This window comes from Dipodomys spectabilis, unplaced genomic scaffold (genome assembly GCF_019054845.1).
Source record: "Dipodomys spectabilis isolate Male_0828 unplaced genomic scaffold, ASM1905484v1 ptg000230l, whole genome shotgun sequence".
NCBI lineage: Eukaryota > Metazoa > Chordata > Mammalia > Rodentia > Heteromyidae > Dipodomys > Dipodomys spectabilis.
Genome location: NW_024870907.1, coordinates 6319968 through 6339354, shown reverse-complemented (window position 1 = coordinate 6339354; position 19387 = coordinate 6319968). Strand labels below are relative to the sequence as shown.

At 59.4% G+C, this 19387-nt stretch overlaps 1 protein-coding gene across 2 annotated transcripts in view; it reads left to right on the top strand.

Moving 5' to 3' along the window:
- Gramd4 (GRAM domain containing 4) overlaps positions 1-19387 on the top strand; it is a 68692-nt gene that overhangs the window by 27078 nt on the left and 22227 nt on the right. For both annotated transcript variants that reach the window (XM_042697983.1, XM_042697984.1), the window contains exon 3: positions 6267-6387. In XM_042697983.1, the coding sequence (XP_042553917.1) occupies positions 6267-6387 (121 nt within the window). The remainder of the gene's footprint in view (positions 1-6266; positions 6388-19387) is intronic.

Here is a 19387-nt window from a genome sequence, read left to right as displayed (position 1 = left end):
CCACGCTCTGCCAGCCACATCTCAATCACACCTCGCCCTGTGCCACGCTCTGCCAGCCACATCTCAATCACACCTCACCCTGTCCCACGCTCTGTCAGCCACATCTGAGTCACACCTCGCCCTGTGCCACGCTCTGCCAGCCACATCTCAATCACACCTTCCACATGCCACGCTCTGCCAGCCACATCTCAATCACACCTTCCACATGCCACGCTCTGCCAGCCACATCTCAATCACACCTCACCCTGTGCCACACTCTGCCAGCCACATCTGAATCACACCCTCCCTGAGGGAGTATTGTCTGGGACTCGCAGTAAGTGCAGGGGTTGGAGCTTAGGAGCTTCTGTTCTGGTTCCCCCCTCCCCCCGCCGTATCCTCCGATCTTGTGCTATCAGGGTCAGTACAGGAAGAGGGCCTGTCCCCAGAATGTTCCACGGCCCCTAGGGAGTGCTGAGTGAGTTGGAGCCAGGGAAGAAGGGAAGAAGGGGACAGGCCAGGGGTGGAGAGGCAGGGGAGGTGAGGATGAAGGACTCTGGGGTCTTGACTGGGGGCAAAGCATCTGGATTTGGGGCCACCGGTAGCCCTTGCTGGGGGCGGCCATCTGGGCAGTGTGAGGGAGGGGCAGGCAAAGGGAGAGAGAGAGTGAGGAGCCATGGCGGGGACACACGGGTGAGGATGGAGGGGTCCCGGGAGGGGGGTCTGAACGCCTCTGCTGCGTGGGGCTGTGGCCGAGGGCAGGGCCAGATGCCAAAGAGACTGCAGCAAGGTCAGACTGGGACCTGCACTCCTGCCCCCAGGGCCCGGAGCCTGTGGGAAAACTGCCACCGTGGGAGACGCCTGGGCGCAGGGCACCACGGGGTCCAACTGGGGATGAGGGGTGCCCAGTCACTGCCGACAGAGGGGCCAGCTGGGGGTGCGGGGTGCCCAGTCACTGCCGACAGAGGGGCCAGCTGGGGGTGCGGGGTGCCCAGTCACTGCCGACAGAGGGGCCAGCTGGGGGTGCGGGGTGCCCAGTCACTGCCGACAGAGGGGCCAGCTGGGGGTGCGGGGTGCCCAGTCACTGCCGACAGAGGGGCCAGCTGGGGGTGCGGGGTGCCCAGTCACTGCCGACAGAGGGGCCAGCTGGGGGTGCGGGGTGCCCAGTCACTGCCGACAGAGGGGCCAGCTGGGGGTGCGGGGTGCCCAGTCACTGCCGACAGAGGGGCCAGCTGGGGGTGCGGGGTGCCCAGTCACTGCCGACAGAGGGGCCAGCTGGGGGTGCGGGGTACCCAGTCACTGCCGACAGAGGGGCCAGCTGGGGATGAGGGGTGCCCAGTCACTGCCGACAGAGGGGCCAGCTGGGGATGAGGGGTGCCAGCTGGGGGTGCGGGGTACCAGCTGGGGATGAGGGGTACCAGCTGAGGATGAGGGGTGCCAGCTGGGGATGAGGGGTACCAGCTGGGGATGAGGGGTGCCAGCTGGGGATGAGCGGTGCCAGCTGGGGATGAGGGGTGCCAGCTGGGGGTGCGGGGTACCAGCTGGGGATGAGGGGTACCAGCTGAGGATGAGGGGTGCCAGCTGGGGATGAGGGGTGCCAGCTGGGGATGAGGGGTACCAGCTGGGGATGAGGGGTACCAGCTGGGGATGAGGGGTGCCAGCTGGGGATGAGGGGTGCCAGCTGGGGGTGCGGGGTACCAGCTGGGGATGAGGGGTGCCAGCTGGGGCTGCGGGGTACCAGCTGGGGATGAGGGGTACCAGCTGAGGATGAGGGGTGCCAGCTGGGGATGAGGGGTGCCAGCTGGGGATGAGGGGTACCCTGTCACTGCCAACAGGGGCCGGCTGGGGCCAGCTGTTGGACTTGCCTGACCCTTTGTCTTAAAGGGGACAGCAGTAGTGTCTGCCTTCTAGGCCTTTTGCACACTAAACACAGAAATACACAGAGGTCCTGGGCCTGCGCCCGGCCTGTTTGCACACAGGCATCTGGGGTTGATTACTGATGACGGCGGTTCAGAGCCCTTCCCCATCCAGGCCCCTTTGCAAGCCCGTGACCTTGCCCTGGGGTCATGCGCCTGAGACTACAGGGGTGCCTGCACACCGGAGGGTCTGCTGCCCTGGTCTGCCCTCCAGCCCTTCCTCGGAGGCGGCAGGGCTCCCTCCGCTGCTGTGTGTGGGATTAAACCATCTCTAGTGCATCCCTGCCCTGCAGACCTTGCCCCAGTGAGACCGTCACCTTACGATGCCCGTGGGCCCTGTCCGTCAGTCCCACCGGCCGCTGCCCCACCAGGACCCCGCCACCAGCCTGCTGTCTTTGGAATTCTATTCTAGACATTTCCTGAAGGAGGCACCATGAAGAACCCACCACTGGCAGCCGGCTTCCCGCACCGGCCCTCGGGTTCTCCCAGGCTGCAGGCTCCGCAGGTCTGCTTCACAGCCGGATATGCCCGTGGTCTATGTGGACCACAGTTGTTTATCCACGTGGCTGACCAGGCACGTCCAGTTGTTTCCACTCTGGGGCTCTGACATGTAATGCTGAGCAGCTGTGTGCGTGTTTTCTCTTGAGCATCTGTTTTCACATGGGGGCTGGGTCACGTGGAGCCCCTCGCTTCCCCGCTGGGTCTCCCTACTGAGTTCCCAGGCTCCGGCGCCCCCTCCCGCAGCCGGCCTGCGGTTCCCTGGGATGGCTGGCGGGCTGGAGGTCTTCTCTGAGCTGGGCCGAGCTGCTCACTCTAAAGGACTCAGGCTTGGGTGGGATGTAGCTCAGCGGCAACGCGCTTGCCCAGCAAGTGCAACGTCCTAAGGGTTCGATCTCCTGTACCAAAAAGGGAAAGACAAAAACAATACAGTTATGAGACTCAGACTCCCTCCACTCAACAGACACCTCAGGGAGGGCACCGTGTGAGCCTCCAGCATCGCCTGGACTGCGTCTCGGGCCACCTAGCCATGTTACCCTCCCCTGGGAGTGGCATGATGTCACACCATCCATTGCCAGAACTTTCTCATTGCTCTAACTGTAAGCCTTTACTCACTAAGTACCACTCCCAGCCTCCCACCCCAGCCCTGGGCAACCCCTGTTCTGAGTTCTGCCTCTGAGATTCTGACTGGGGAGTAGCCCCCCGCAGCCCCTGTCCCTGGCTCACTGTCAGCCCCAGCCGGCAGGTAGGCACGTCTCGTGTCCTTCCTAGGAGATCTGTTTGTGACTTACGACAAAGAGGTTGAGGGTAGAGTACAGACCACCCCATTGCAAAGGTCAGGGAGGGTGGGCAGGGTGGGGGGGTGTCTGGGGAGAGCCACGGAGCCCTGTGTGGAGGAGGATGGCAGTCCGGGGTGACACGCGGAGGGATGGCAGTGTCAGGGGTGGCACAGAGGGGACGTAATGACAGAAGAGGTGGGGGCTGTCCCTGTGGCCAGTGCCAGGCCGACAAAGAGAGGTGGCAAGCCAGAAGTGGACGGGAGAGCCTGAGGGCTGGGGCAGCTCCGCAGCGGCTACACACAAGGAAGCGGTGTCGGCATCCCACGAGCAGCTGGAAGACTCCTGCGCCCTCCCCTCTGCCAGCGCTGCGGGCTCAGGGCAGGAAATAGTTCTGGAAAAGCTGGAGAAAGAAAGAAATGGCCGGCGACCCCAGCCACAGGCCTGGGTGCCGGCCCCTGTCCCAGCCCAGGCTCACTCCTGAGTCTGAGGAGGGGCATTGGGGAGACTCGGGTCATACCCACAGGGGGGTTTGACCCCCAGGGTCTCAGAGCCGTGCCCTGACCGCTGGACGGGTTTGCCAGAGCCATCCGCACTGCCCCTGGTGTCCAGGCGCTGCCAGGGGAGCTGTGGCCCCTTCTGGTGTCCTCAGCGAGGTGGCGGCCCCAAGGTGTCTACACTGCTGCAGGGCACTACGTGGTGCGGGGACGGGACACGGTTCCTGCCCCGGAAGTCTCCTGGCCAGGCCTCCGCTGCACATGCGCACTCCTGGGCCGCCCACTGCAGGGTGTCTTGGCAGGTCCCATCACAGGGCAGGTGGGAGGCGGGCAAGGGGAGAGCTCAGAGCCTGGCGCTGGTCTGCGGCGTTGGTCACGCGGCACAGAGCCGCCCCTGCTGTGCAGGTGACACCAAGTTTGTGTTTGAGGTTCATTTTTTTCATTCCTCTTTGGTTCCAAACATCCATCATACCGGAACGAGGCATGAGCCTCCAGTCCCTCACATGTGGCCTGCTCCACCTTTGGGCCTCTCCTGGCCTCTCCCCTGCCGGCCTCCCCCTGGATCGTTCTGGATGATTCTTTTTTTTTTTTTTTTTTGGTCCGGTCGTGGGGCCTGAACTCTGGGCCTGGGTGCTGTCCCTCAGCTCTTCAGCTCAAGGCTAGCGCTCTACCACTTGAGCCACAGCACCACTGCCGGCTTTTTCCTTTTTGCTTATGTGGTGCTGAGGAATCGAACCCAGGACCTCATGCATGCAAGGCAAGCGCTCTACCACCGAGCCACCTTCCCAGCCCATTCTGGATGATTCTAATGCTAGGTACTCACTCATCCATCTGTCTTTAACACGTTAGGGGTTGGTCTGAAAGATGAGGGCTGAGACTGACAGCCACAGTGTTGGGGTCTGGATGCCGGGTTTCCCCACGACCGTGTGTGTGTGTGTGTGTGTGTGTGTGTGTGTGTGTGTGTGTACATTGCACACAGACCACTGCCTGCTTAGGTTTCTGAGGACTGTTTTCTCCAGGCTCTGTGAGCTTGTCTGAGGCTGGCTGGACAGATGTGCAGACTCTGGCATCTGCCCTGTGGTTGTGAGCAGAGGCTCCTGATAGCAAGCTCTCTGCGAGTCTGCCAATCTGGTGGCCTAGAGCAAGGCCAGGGCCCTCCTCTGTGCTGGCTGGCTCCTGGTGGGTGCTGTGGTGCGCACTGCTGCCAGCCCATGGGCAGAGCAGGAGTCCCCTGTGTGGGCCTTGTCTGTCAGTGGGGGGGGGTGGTGTGTAGAGAGTGCCTGAGAGGCACCTATGGGCCCCGCCCCAGTCTCCATGTGCTGCTGCACCAAGTCTCCTCCCCCATCCCCCCGAACGGTGCCCCCCACCCCAGTCTCCATGTGCTCCCACACCAAGTCCCCTCCCCCAATGGTGCCCCCCCACCCCAGTCTCCATGTGCTACCGCACCAAGTTCCCTCCCTCCCAACGGTGCTCCCTCACCCCAGTCTCCATGTGCTACCGCACCAAGTCCCCTCCCCTGCCCCCCCAATGGTGCCCTGGTAACCGGAGCAGCTGAAGGAGAGGCTGGGTGCCCGGGGAGGAGAGCTGCAGGCCAGAGGCCTTGCCCTCAGCCCCCTCTTCCCAGGCTGCAGCCTCTGGGAAAGGGAGCACCACAGTGCTGCCCCTGGCTGACCTGTCCACGTGTGCTTCTGTGCCTAGCCTGAGCGCAGAGCTGGCACCCAGCTGGGCGACGTCGGGCCCACTGCCGCTGGCAGGGCCTTTGTGAGCCATTTCTCACGGGGTCAGCTGCAGGAGGGTGAAGGGGTTAGCACCCACCTGCCTGCCTGCACACATGCACGCACATATGCACCAGACACCCCCACACGCGTACACTCAGGCACGCATTACACACTAGCACACACAGCCAGGCAGGCCTGCCTCACGCCTTTCCCACCATCACCAGCGCTGGACAGTGGCCACTGGCACAGGACAGCCCCAAGGGGGGGACGAGGAGACCTGGGTTTACAGGACAGCCCCAAGGGGTGGACGAGGAGACCTGGGTTTAGAGGACAGCCCCAAGGGGCGGACGGGGAGACCTGGGTTTGGAGTCGGCTCAGCCCGGCTCCCTGCAGGCCTGGGTCCTCTGCTCTTCTCCTTTCTGACCTCGCAGAGTGGTGCGGGCTCCTGTGCGGGCCCCGCTGCCGTTGTGAGGTGACCGCCGCTCTGGCTGGGCTGCTCTGGGGACACCGGCCGCGGCTTCTCTCTGCAGCAAGAACCACAAGGCATCATCAGAGGCTCAGAGCAGACTCCCGAGTTGTCCTTTTGTGTCCTTTCTCCACGTTGACCTTGCGGTGGCCTCCGAGGGTGTCCACATGGTCTGAGAGCCGGGGCGGCCAGTGCCAGCCTCACTGCGGGGCTTGTGTTCCCCTGGTCCCATGGGTCAGGCCGGTGTGGATGGGGGTCCTGTGGCCGTTGTGCTGACCTGTGTCCCAGGCACTGAGGCTGCTGTCCCTTTCAGAGCTGTAGCTGTAGCAGTCTCATGACCTGAGCCGTGTGGAACTCTCCGGTGTGGACCCGGGCGCTTCTGCTCAGCGCCCTCTGAGCTCATGGTGTTTGTCTTCCAGGCTGGCCCAGGGACCCTCATCATGGCCACAGGGGTCCAGGACTTTAACAGGACAGAGTTTGATCGGCTGAACGAGATCAAGGGTCACCTGGAAATTGCCTTACTGGAAAAACACTTCCTTCGTGAGTATCAGAAGTGCTTACGGGGGCAGGCGCCCTGGGGTGGGGGTTGGGCCAGGCTGCGGCTCCTCTCCATGCCAGCAGCTCCCCTGGCTTCTGTGCACTCCGAGCTCTGCCACTGGGTTCATGCGTGAGGGCAGGCGTGGGCCTGCGGCGATCTTTGGAGTTAGCAGTACCCACATGGCCCTTGGCACCACGAAGTTCAGCGCCGGCCTGGGATTGACAGGTGACGTTAGGCAGAGTCTCAGGACAAAGAATGAAATGTCCTTGAGAATTCGGAGTATCTTGGTGAATCCGACACAGTTTCCCTGGTTAATTCAGGATTTGGGGAGCTCTGTGAAGGAATCCGGAGTTCTGTGCTCTGTTTATTTCCACGACAAGGAGAGCAGAGGTACTGGGGTCTCCATCCTCCAAGATTGGGTGTTCCCACCTGCTGGCTCTCCCTGGTGCTCTGGTCTCTGGGGCTGTGAGCAGAGAGGGCTCCTGAAGACCCCACGGGCTCCGCCTGCGGCCATCTCACTCTTCATCCCTCCTCCTCCTCAGCCCCAGAGGCTCCTCGACTTACAGGTGGGGAAACTGAGGCATAGAATAGAGCTAACTAAGGTCGCCCCACTGTGGGTGAAGCCTTCTGGCCAGTGAGGGTTTAAGCAGTCTGACTGCCCCGAAGCCAGTGCGTGTGACGCTGTGGGACACCGCGCCATCTCCGCTGCTGTGGTAGAGATGGTGTGTGATGAGGAAGAAAGTACAGGAGGACGCAGCGTCTGTCACGGGCCTGGATTTGGTTGCTGTGAACTGCCCAGAGCAAAGCCCTGGGGTTGGGGCCACCGCAGGGGGATCTGTGGGAGGGCGAGGGCCATTCTCTCAGGAACGGGCCAAGGTGCAGACGGAGCCTGCTGTATCCCTGAGGCAGGGTGATGCGGGGCGGGGAGAAGGACCAGAACTCCTCTGGGGCCAGCAGCTCCCTGGGGACCATTGTGCAGGGGGCACCCGGCCATGGGACTCACGGGTCTGTCCTCAGCGCTGCCTCTAACGTGGGGGGGTGTAGGGTTCATTGTGACGCCTGTGGGGCCTGTTACAGGTGGGACTGTGTGCTTTCTGTGCTACTGGGGTTTGGTTTCAGGGATTTACGCTTGATAGGCACGTGCTCTAGACCTCTCGCCTTGTTTTTCAGAAAGGATTTTATACTTTTTCCTGGGGAACCTGGACTGCCATCCTCGGACCTGTAGTCCCCAGCTAGCTGGGATCCGCGGCATATGCCACCATACCCAGCTTACTGATAGGGGACCTTTTGGCCTGGGCTGGCCTAAAACCGTGATCTTCCCAGCCTCTGTCTCCAAAGTAGCTGGGGGCTGCATGGGTGATTAGCCATGCGCAGTCCAGGGAGTACTTGGTAATTCTGGAAAATTTCGAGTGTTCATAGAAATACAGCTCTTGCTGATGGCCACAGTAGCTATTGGTTCTGGGCCAGGCTGGCTCCTCCCCACTCCCTCCCAGGGTATTCTGGACAAATCCCAGCAGCACCCTATCAGTTCATCTGTAAATATTTTATGAGGTAGCTCGTGATGTTGTAAAGACAGAAGCCACGTGTCCAGGATGCCAAGTGAAATGAAAAATGGCTTTTCTTTGATTTTGTCAGATACGGGACTTGAGCTCGAATTTCCTGGTAGTCTTTTCGTTTCTTGGCAACTGTCTGTGAATTGACACCGGGCGAGGCTGGGAGTGGCCTCTGTGTGTCTCTTGGTCTTGGCCTCGTCACTTCTGTGACTAGTGACTGGGCCACCTGTTGACAGAGTCCCTGTGCAGTCAGCATGCCTTTAGTCCGTCTGTAGACACAGAATTTAATCAGTGTTGGGAGGGCATCTGCTTGTGGGCGTGGCGTGGGTGTGGTGTGGGTGTGGGCAGTTTGCAAGGTCACAGCCTCGCTGGTTATTATGAGAGCTGTCTCCCAGCAGCCTTTGGAGTGTGGTCAATTTCTGCTTCCTCCGTTCACGCTCCATTGACTGAAACCCCTGTATTTCTGAAAACAAACTCCCCTTGCCGGTTGTGTAGCTACCAGTGCCTGTGGGGGTCCGGGACACACCCTTGCTGCCCCCCTGTATTTTCCAGCTCGTAATAATGAGTGGAGCAGTGAGGGTGATGTGCGTCTGTGGGAGTTGTAATGTCACCCTCCGGTCATGAGTTTAGTCATGTGGTTAGTATTTGCTGGGTTCGCATCGTTCTGGCTGTGGGCTGTGGGAGACACGGGCTTGGTTTCTGAGTCTTTTCCAGTGTGACAGAATATTCAGCTTTGTTGCAAACCTATCCCATCCCAGTCCTGAAAGGAGACGTTTATGACAGCCCTGGTTCCTTGTGCTGGAAAGCGGTGGAGAGCAGCCGCAGCCTCCAGGACACTGCCTGCACCGGCTGGGCATCGCATCCCGAGCCTGCCAGGGCCTGCCCCCGTGCAAGGCCTCAGAGCTGACGGGAACGCCCATCCGGGACTCTGGTATTACTTCTGACCTCACTGGACCGTTCTCCCGGTTCCCAGGGGACACCAGCCCAGCCTGTTGGTTTCTGTTGTCATGAAAACACATGTAAATCTCAGACACAAGGAGAGACCACCACCAAGTATCAGATGACTAAGAGCACTTGGGTTTGTGTTTAGTTCCTTTCAGAACCCTTGGGGTGTCCCACTGGAGAGGTGTGCGCTGCTGGATTTGCACATTCCCCTCAGGAGCTCTTCCCCCTTCATTTAGATGCTTAGAGATTGCCTTTGTTTTCTTTTAACTTTTTATGTGACCCAACTTTAGACTCAAAGGAAAGTTACAAAGGTAGCATCAAAACTCCCATATATATATTTCTTATCTAGTTAATCCTCCAGGGTTAATATTGTATCATCTGTCTGTCTTCTCTTTACCAGGCCATCCTTTCCCCCATTCATCCACACATCTGTCCATCTACCTACCTACACACACACACACACACACACACACACACACACACACACACACACACACACACACACACACATCCTCACACATATACTATTATTTATCTGAGCCCCATCCATCCATTCCTTCACCCATACAATCTATCCATCTATATTATTTTTCCTGGGCTTCCTGATGCTCAGGTGCAGACACCACACCCCTGGGTTGTAAACACTCTGCTGTGATTCCTGGCAACAAGGGCAGCACACCAGGAAGGTCAGTAAATTAACATTGGTTCTGCTCTGATTTCCAGTGTAAGATTTTCTTCCATGTTCATTGTTGTTCCGTGGGAGTCTGTACAGCAAAGGCAAGTCTGGGTCATGGCTGTGTCCCGTCTCATCTCCTTGGAACAGACGCTCACTCTTTCTGTGCTTCCTGATCTTGGTGTTTTGGAAGAGCAGAAGTCTGCTCTCTGGTGGCCTCAGTTTGTGTGGGCCCTGCTGTCCTGTGCGGAGACTTTAGTCCTGAGCTTCAGTGATGTTGGTTGTGGTGTCTTTAGCACATCCAAAGTGCATGATGTTATCTCGTTATGCACAGGGTCAGAAGTTCTTTTTAATTTAATTCTCAGGCTATATGAAGTTGTTTATAGTAGGACAGTTCTATAGTCCTAGCCCTGGAGAGGCTGAGGCAGGAAGATCGCCTGAGCTCACCAGTTCGACCCCAGCCTCGTAACAAAGGGAGACCATGTCTCAAAAATAACAAAGACACCTCGTTTTGAAATCAGAATATATGTAGAGAACACGTGTTTTTCTTTGTGCACTCCCATACTGCCTTCCTCCTCTACACTAATTTCATCCACTGATTTTTTTGTCCAGTACTAGGGCCTTGTCCTTGCTAGGCAGGCGCTCTGCTGCTGAGCCAAACCCCCAGCCTTTTTTGCCGATACTTTTAAAGGTAGGTATGCACTTGGACTGGGATCTGCCTGTGTTCGATTTTTGTTAGAGCTGGAGCCACAAGGGAGCACTACCACACCCCGCTTCCCTCCACAGAAGTGGGGTCTCGTGGACTCTTTGGTCTGGGCTGGCCAGGGACCACAGGCCTCGCAGTCTCAGCCTCCCGCGTAGCTCAGGATGGTACGTGTGTGCCCGGCACTAAGCAATGGGTAACCTTTATGTTGGGCTGTTCTTGAACTTCGATCCTCCCATCCTCAGCTTCCCAAGTAGCTAGGATTACAGGTGCAAGTCACTGGTGCCCAACCCCATCACTGGACATTCTTTTTCAATAGAAGCAAACGTATGTGTCTGTTCTTGCCTTCTAGCACACTGACACTTGCACTGTGTGTGTCCTGGTAGCCAGTCTAACGTGGTACTAAGACACAGGTCCTGGTCTGTTTTGTAGCTGCACCTGTGGTGGGGCTGTGCATAGGTTAGCCTACCTGCTCCCAGTTGATGGACGATTATTCTGCCATCAGCTCTGGTTGTTGATGGGACCCTGAGGATGTGAGCGGGACTTATTTTTGTACCCTGAGCCCAGTGACAGTTGATTGCAGAAAGGCCTGAGGCGGAAGGTACACACTGCGGAGCCTGCAGACTGCCATTGTTTTCATAGAGGAGAGGAAATAGAGCAGGTATATGCCGGCTCCTCCAGTTATCAAATATTGAAAAGTACAAATGTTCCTGCGAGAAAATGACACGGGATGAGGGGGTGAAGGTGACATGTAGCCCGGCGCTGGCTGAATTGGTTAAAGAAGTGCATGAATAAATCAAAACCACCATCCATTTTCAGTGAGCCTGGGGTGTACTTCAGTGGCTTATTTCTTTCTGAGCAAAATGCATTGTATTCCGTGGTTTCTGTACACAATATCCATGTACTGCTCACCTTTGGTGTATGGGCCCTGGGAACCATGATCTCTAATGTTGTAAGACATGCACCCCCACATCCACCCAAAACTGACTTGGAGGGAGCTGGATTTTGGAGGAGAAGTTCTTCTGAGGCGGTCTGGGTCTGGGAGCCTCGCGATCGCTGTGCCGTGCTGTGGACTTCCTTATGGGTGGAAGGTGCTGCTCTTGCTGATGTGAAGCCTCTGCTGGTGAGACAGAAGGCTCCGGAGGGTGCCAGGCCCCAGCTCCAGACCACCATCATTCACACAGTGCAGGACACACGCACATTCCCGGCACAGGGGGCCGGCAGTGCGGGTGGATGCGAGAGCATGTGCATCAGACAGAAGGGACGTAGATGGGGTACACCAATGCTCCTGGAAGCCCCTTCCTGCGCTGATATTCTGGGGTACAGTGGCTGGGTAAGAGAGCTTTGAAAGAAGCTGGTCAGCGCGGGCTAGCTGCCTCCAGAAAGGCATCAGGACTTGGACCTCACCCTGGATGCACAGACTCAGAAGAGGGGTCCTGCGACAGGAAGTTCCTGGGATGATTGACAGGGGCCCTCCCCATCAGCCTTCCGAAGGCAAAAGGGTATTGGAAGCTGTCAGTGCATCCAGCAGAGATGAGACAGACACAAGACCAGCCCGAGCAGGCCCGTGCGGGGCTGACCAGACTTCGCCGCCCTGTAGCTCTGTGCCCTGGGGCTGCTCTTAGTGCTGCTCTTGCAGATTGTTCACGGTGCAGCTAGAAAAGTCCCCGCCCCCCAGACGTGAGCTTGGCCTGCCCTCCCCCATGCCAGGCAGTCATGGTAGGCCTGGTTCTGTCCCCAAGGGGGGCAGTGAGGACTGTGAGTGTGAACAGATGGATCAGAGGGCGGATAAAGATGGATCGCAAGTGGGGAGACCTGTCCAGGTCCTTCCAGAATTTTTCTAGAAAAAGGATGAAATCGGCACCCAAGGCCATGAAAAAGAGATGGCTCACAGCGCTCAGAATTCCCTGTCTCTTGGGCTGGGGTGTGGGTTGGTGGTGGAGCACTTCCCCAGCACACACGAGACTCTGGTTCCATCCCAAGCATAGCAAAAGAGAACAAAAAAAAAAAGATTTCTAAATCACTTCTCTTGCCCAATGGCTAAATCTTGGTTGGGGATGTTTGGCCTTGAGACTTCTTTTGGCCAGGATAAGAGACCTTTGAACCATATACCATGAGAACCTCTGGGCTCTCAGCACCGTCCAGCCCTGCCCTGCCTAGGGGTGGGTCGGGGCGGGGCAGGAGGAGGAGTGCTGTGAAGCCTGCCCGCTGTGCTGTGCTGTGCTGATGGCTCCCTGTCCTGGGGGTGTAGGAGCCGCTCCCATCCCAGTGATCATGTCTCATAGACTCTCACCTTGTCCACACAGTAGCAGCTCCCAGCCGTGCTAGAGTGGGGTCTGTGCAGTATGACTGAGGGGCATTAGGCAGAGTTGCCCAGGCCAGCCGCTTGTGTTCAGTGGGGACAGCACTGTGGGGCACACTTACTTGTCCCCTTCACTCACTGGACTCATACAGAAGGGAGTGGAGGTAGCTGCTGCCTTATTTGTGAGTTCCAATAGCTTGGACCCAGAGCCTGGCATCTGCTCAGTGCTCAGTATACATCGTGAGTATATAGATGTATGGATGTGTGATGGACAAATGGCTGGCTGGCTAGATGAGTAGGCAGGCAGGTGGCGGACTGAAGAGATGGCTGGCTGGCTGTACCAGTGAGTGGATGGATGGCTGGATGGACAGATGAGTGTTAGATGGTTAGATGGATAAAGTGGCTTTTCCTTTGACTGGACATGCCCCGGTACGTATGCTTCAAGACCCCACTGGGTACCTTCCACACTCCATCCTCCAGATACCCCCTCCTTTTCTCCTGCCTGTTTAGCGTTTTTCCCTTGTCACTTTTGCCCCCTAGTGAAAGTGGGGGCCCCTTGCCTGTCCCCCGGTCCAAGCTGAACAGGAAGTAGGTGTTTAGCTAGGAGAGAAGGCAGCGGGGCTTGGAAGGCTTGGCTGTTGGAGGTGTGGAGAGAGAGGGTACGGGGTGGGGGTGGGTGGAGGGGCTGAAGCCCCAGCTTTTGAATGCTTCAGTCTCCCTGCTCAGTGCCCACAGTGTCAGAGGCAGACCCGTGTCCAAATGACTGCAGATCAGCCATCAGGGTGACAGCTGGCTGGGGGGAGCCCCACTTCTCTCTGGTTTACATGGGGGAGGGGGCGAGCTCAGTGCCCTTCGTGCCCCCTAGCCCAGTACCAGTTTCCTAACATGTGGCGACATCTCTAAGTGTCTGAGCAGCAGCCTGGCCCGGCCTGTGAGAGTAGAAATGCCTAACTGGGCGGCTGCCTGATTCCTGGTCCCTCTGCTCATCGTTGTGTAGCGCGGCCTCTGCGTGGAGCAATAGATCACAAGAAGGAAATAAGGGAGAAAAGGCGGTCTGGAGGTTGTGAGCAGAGCAAGGCATTTCCTGTGAGGGGCTGTCCCCACCCCAGAGTGTGTGTGTGTGTGTGTGTGTGTGTGTGTGTGTGTGTGTGTGTGTGTGTGTGCGCGCGCGCGCGCACATGCATGCGCACTACACATTGCTGCTGGATGGGGAGGGGCCCTTGGTCCATTTGGGGAAGGTCAGGGCTTTGTCTTCTGGAGTCCATGGTGATGGTGGTGATTAAAAAAAAAAAAGATGGAGCTTGAAGGAGGTTGAACTCAGGGCCTCATGCTTGCTAGGCAGGTGCTCTACCATCTGAGCCATGCCTCCAGCCTTGGGAGAGGGTCCAGGAAAGGGGTGCCAGGCTCCAGTTGTGCAGGCCTCACCTGGCCAGGACAGTGTTCTGCTACTTTTGGCATCCCTCCCGAGCCTGCGCTCCTGGCCGGACGGGAAGGAGTTTTATTTAAGGATTATCACTTGATTTTTATTTCTGGCTGAGGCTGGGCTGGTTGGAGTGTGTGCCAAGAGGGGCTCTCTTGCTCGGGAGTTCTACTTTTGCAGATTTAAAAATAGCCCCAAAGCTGCTTTCCTTCCTCCCCGCGCAGCAGCTTCCCCGCGGGCTGGGTGTCGCCAAGGCTGGGCTGGGTGGTCTCGGCCCACGGGGGCTGATCAGAGCTCGGAGGGAAAGGGTAGGGCCCAGAGTGGAGGCCCAGCGGACCTCCTGGCCTTCCACAGTCGGGTGGGCATGGCTTGTTAGACCCTGTGGGCCTGAGGGCTCCTCTGGCCCAAAGTCCCCCGGGCCTCCACCCCTTCCCCTCTCCCTGTTATGTTTTGCCTCCCCGATTGCTCTTGCAAGGGTTGGGCTTGGCCTCTCGGGATGCCCTGGTTTCCCTCTGGTGTCACCCTGAGCGGCCTGGCTTGCTTTCCTGGTAATTGGATGGCTGGTGGTTGGCACAGATGCTAAGTTGAGCAGAAGCCCACAATGGGAACTTCTTGATTATGGCATGAAATTTTCTTCTGCCATGTACCCCTGGAACTTGGAAAACTTGGGGGGGGGGCGGGCAGACTCTTCTTCAGCAGGCACCACGTCTTCCCTGGCCCCAGCAAACTCCCTGGCTGTCTTCAGTGGCCTGACCAGGGGGGCAGAGCGCTCCAGGCCCTTCGTGGCCAGCCCCGGGCCCGGGCCGGAGCAGGTCTCGCTGGGCTGGTGCCATGGTCTGATGTGCTGCCTGTGACTTAGTGCAGCTCCCGACCTGTGGCTTGGCCACTGTCAGGTGTGAAGCGAGGCTCCAGAAGCTGCATCCTGGGTTCTGAGATCACACCCTTCTCAGAGGCGGAGGGCTCTGTGGCTTCTACAGTGTGGCACGTGAAGCGGGCAGAGCCCCCTTCATGGTGCCTTTCAGCTGGGGTGTGAAGGTCCTGTGGGTGAACTTTATTGTCAGAGCCACCTGTGCACTGGCAGTCTTGTTTCAGGGTCACTCGGGGCACTGCTTGAGGGGACGGAAGAAGGATGGGAGGATGGGCCCAGCTAGGGCCAGCCATTCACCCTGCTGAAGGAGGTGGCTGGACAGACCCCCCCACCACGGCCTGGGGGGCCTGGGGGACTCAGCGGCTGGGGAGCGGCAGGGTGAGGCCAGGCGGCCTTTTGAACACCCAGCTCAGCACTTTCTTCTGGCAGAAAGTCAGCTCTCCTGTTTCTACTCTCAGGGAGGAGAAAGAAAAGCCAGTGATGGGGGATTTGTATTGCTTTTGTCCTCGGGAAAGATGGCTGTGTGCTGCCCGGCATTTGACCTAAATATGTCACCACGGGGTGGAGGCAGGCCCACAATACCCGGCTGCTGGATCTCATGGTTGCGGAACGAGCACTCGGCCTTGCTGGGAGCCATCCACGGAGAGCTAGTGGAGCTCAGGGATCCCAGCGGGTCTCCACTGACGGGGCTCTCCTGGGAACAGGCTAGCTGCACAAGCAGGGTGCGTGCTCAGAGCTGTGTCTTGCCAGGTGAGCAGGATGGGCTCCGGCCGCAGCCCCCCTTTCCCCCCCCGCCCGGCCCTGGAAGCCCTGGTGTGTGGACCCTCACACAGCAGGACGTGAGATCAGGATGGGCTCGGGCCGCAGCCCCCCGGCCCTGGAAGCCCTGGTGTGTGGACCCTCACACAGCAGGCAGCCGCCGTGCTTCTATGTCCCCGTGTGTCCACCTGGACATCCACCGTCCCTGGGTGGCCTCCGCCGCCTCTGCTCATCAGGCTGACCCTCTGCCACCCTGGAAGCTGGTGGTGTGCTGACCCTTCTCAGCTTAGTGACACCAGGAAGGAGCAAGTCTCAGGAGTGGCCGGCCAGCAAGGAATGCGTGGTTTCCTGTTTCCAGTGCTGGAGGGCCAAGTGCCTGCGGCGGCTTGTCTCCACATGGGTAGGAAGCGACACCTCTGCTGATTTGACCTTCACACAGGCTATGGTCAAAGGGGCTATGGGGCATGGGTGGGTGTTGGGGGGTTCTGGTAAGGGAGTGGGAAAGTGTGTGCAGGCATGTGTGCACACACACTCGAGGGTGCGCACACACTGGGGGACAGACCCAGAGAAGCCACCCTGCGGGTGCCTGGGACCCCCCCCCCCGGGGAAGGCCCGAGGCGATGGGGACCTAGAACCAGGCAGGGCCCAGCGTCCAGGCCCCGGTGTAGCATGGTAATGACTCAGTGAGGATCTCCTAGCGAAGTGTGTGTGCACAGAGGTGCGTGGGTGGAGGTCTGTGTGGAAGTGTGTATGAGTAGAGAGGTGTGTGGGCAGAGGTTGTGTGAGTGTGTGTGTGTGTGTGTGAGAGAGAGAGAGAGAGAAGAGAGAGAGCGCGTACCACCTGGAGGGCCTGGGCTGGGGACAGCGGGTCCCACAGACATGAGGGGTGGAGATTGGGAGGGGCTGGGCAGGTGGGCTGTGACCTCTGCGTGGCCTTCCCTGCAGGTGTGGAGTGGGCTGGGGGGCTTTGGCAGGACTCTCCCTGGCTGTAGGGCAGTGTCTGGGAGGCCAGGACAAGGCAGGGCTGTGGGTTCCAGGCTGCGGCTTCTGGAGTACGGGCTGCGGGGCTTCAGGCTCCGGGGCTGCGGGCTCTGGGCTCTGGGCTGCGGGCTCTGGAGCTGCGGGCTCTGGGGCTGCAGTCTCTGGGACTGCGGGCTGCGGGGCTCCAGGTTGCGGGCTCCGAGCTGTGGGATGTAGGGTCTGGGGCTGCAGGGTCTGGGGCTGCGGGCTCTGAGCTGTGGGCTCCAGACTCCGGGGCTGTGGGCTCCGGGTCTGCGGAGCTCTGGGCTTCGGGGCTGTGGGCTCTGGAGCTGCGGGCTCCGGGGCTGCAGGTTCCAGGCTGCAGGCTCAGGGCTGTGGGCTCTGGGGCTGTGGGCTCCAGGCTGTGGGCTCCAGGTCTGCAGGGCTCCGGGCTGCGGGGCTGCAGGCTCAGGGCTGCGGGCTGTGGGGCTATGGGCTCCGGGTCTGCAGGGCTCCGGGCTGCAGGGCTGTGGGCTCTGGAGCTGCAGGCTCTGGGGCTGTGGGTTCCAGGCTGTGGGTTCCAGGCTGCAGGCTCCAGGGCTGCGGGTTCTGGGCTCTGGGGCTGTGGGCTGCAGGCTCCAGGCTGCGGGCTCCGGGGCTGTGGGCTCCAGGGCTGTGGGCTCCAGGTCTGCAGGGCTCCAGGCTGCGGGCTCTGGAGCTGCGGGCTCCGGGGCTGTGGGCTCCAGGGCTGTGGGCTCCGGGTCTGCAGGGCTCCGGGCTGTGGGGCTGTGGGCTCTGGAGCTGCGGGCTCCGGGGCTCCGGGCTGCAGGCTGTGGGCTCTGGAGCTGCGGGCTCCGGGGCTCCGGGCTGCAGGCTGTGGGCTCTGGAGCTGCGGGCTCTGGGGCTCCGGGCTGCAGGCTGTGGGCTCCAGCAGTGCTGTCGCCTCTCTCAGTCAGGGCCTCCGTCAGGTTGGATTCGCACTCTGAGCTCTCTGCCACCGGCGGCTCATCTGAGGCCAGCGCAGCCAGCTGGCTGGAGTGTCCCTGTGGTCAGCGTGTGCGTTCTTGTCATGGGATGGGTTCCGGTTGAGCCGCTGCTCCCTGAGCAGCCGGGTCCTCCCACTGGAACCGCTGGAGCGGGGCTGGACAGAAGCTGTGCGGTGTCCGGGACCCCACTGCACCCTGCAGACTGCAGCCCGCCCAGGCTCCAACCACAGGAGGGGGCGTGGCCAAACAGCGCCTACCGAGGTGATGCTTGTGAGACCCCCATGTGCTGCGTGGACTCTGCCCTCAGTCTGTAGCCTCCTCTTCCCAGGAACATTAAGAGCCAGCTGGGGTCTCCACGGCCCCCTGGGGAGGGTTCCTCCAGCTGGCCCCACTGAGCTGAATGCTGAATGGAGGGTCCCAGCAGGCAAAAAATGGGAGACTTAACTCCAGGTGCTTACTGAGCCACGGGTAGGTCCAGCACCCCGTGGTTCTACACATTTTCAGGTGTGCTGAGCTGCGGCCTCTGCCTGGGCCATCTCCGTGTCGCTGCTCTGCGGTGCCCCTGCACTGGGTTGGTGAGTGGGCCTGGGTCTGGGTCTGGAATACTGACCTTGGCCAGGACTTGGTACCTCAGGTTGGACCCTGTGTCCAAAGCAGGGACTGGACTCGACCTCGCATACCTCCATCCAGAGAGGGGACTGGACTCAACCTGGGTTCCCATGTTTGGAGAAGGGACTCACCCTGCGCCCCTGCGTCTGGGAAGGGACTAGATAGGGAAAGGTGCTAGATTAGCAGAATACCTCCCATCCTACCTGGAAAGAAGGTTCCAGGCTAGTGGAAGTCTCACCTTGCCTACCTTGCAATCTGGAAATGTGGCCCCACACAGACCTGGATGAATTTGTTAGTCTGGTGACTTTTTTTTTTTTTTTTTAATTTTAATCATGGGGCTTGAACTCAGGTCCTGAGCACTGTCCCTGAGTTGGTTTACTCAAGGTCAGCACTCCACCATTTGGAGCCACAGCTGTACTTCTGATTTTCTGGTGGTTCATTGGAGATAAGAGTCTCACGGACTGGGCTGGGAAGGTGGTTCAGTGGTAGAGCGCTTGCCTTGCATGCCTGAGGCCCTGGGTTCGATTCCCCAGCACCACATAAGCAAAAAGAAAAAAACCAGAAGTGGCGCTGTGGCTCAAGTGGTAGAGCGCTAGCCTTGAGCTGAAGAGCTGAGGGACAGCGCCCAGGCCCAGAGTTCAGGCCCCACAACTGACAAAAAAAAAAAAAAGAGTCTCACGGACTCTCCTGCCCAGGCTGGCTCTGAACCTCGATCCTCAGATCTCAGCCTCCTGAGCAGCTAGGATGGCAGGCGAGAGCCACCGGCGCATGGCTGGCTTGGTGTTTTGACAGCAGGCCTGGACCTCCTGGTTGATCCTCTTGCCTCAGCCTCCTGCATGGATATTGGAGCACACCACCGCGCCTGGCTTTGATCGCTTCTTTATGTCAGGGTTCCCTGCCTGACACATGAGGCCTCCCGGCTTGCAGACCTGTCACAGTGCGTGGAGATTGGAGCCGCGTGGTGGTGGGCTGGGTACTCACTGGAACCCAGTGCCTCCTGGGTCAGGGGGTGGGGGTCTCTGTGCTGCAGGGGTGAGGTTGTAGGGAGGCCGGTGCATGCCTGGGTCCGTGGACATCTCTAATTCTCTGCTCGTGGCCGTGGTGCTGTGTGTCTCACTCAGTCCTGAGAGTTGTGTGGGCCCCGAGTTGGCACACAAGAAGGGGTGCCCAGGCCTGCTGGGCTAAGCACGGCCTTTCCCGGGGCCTGCAGGTCGCTGGGGCCGT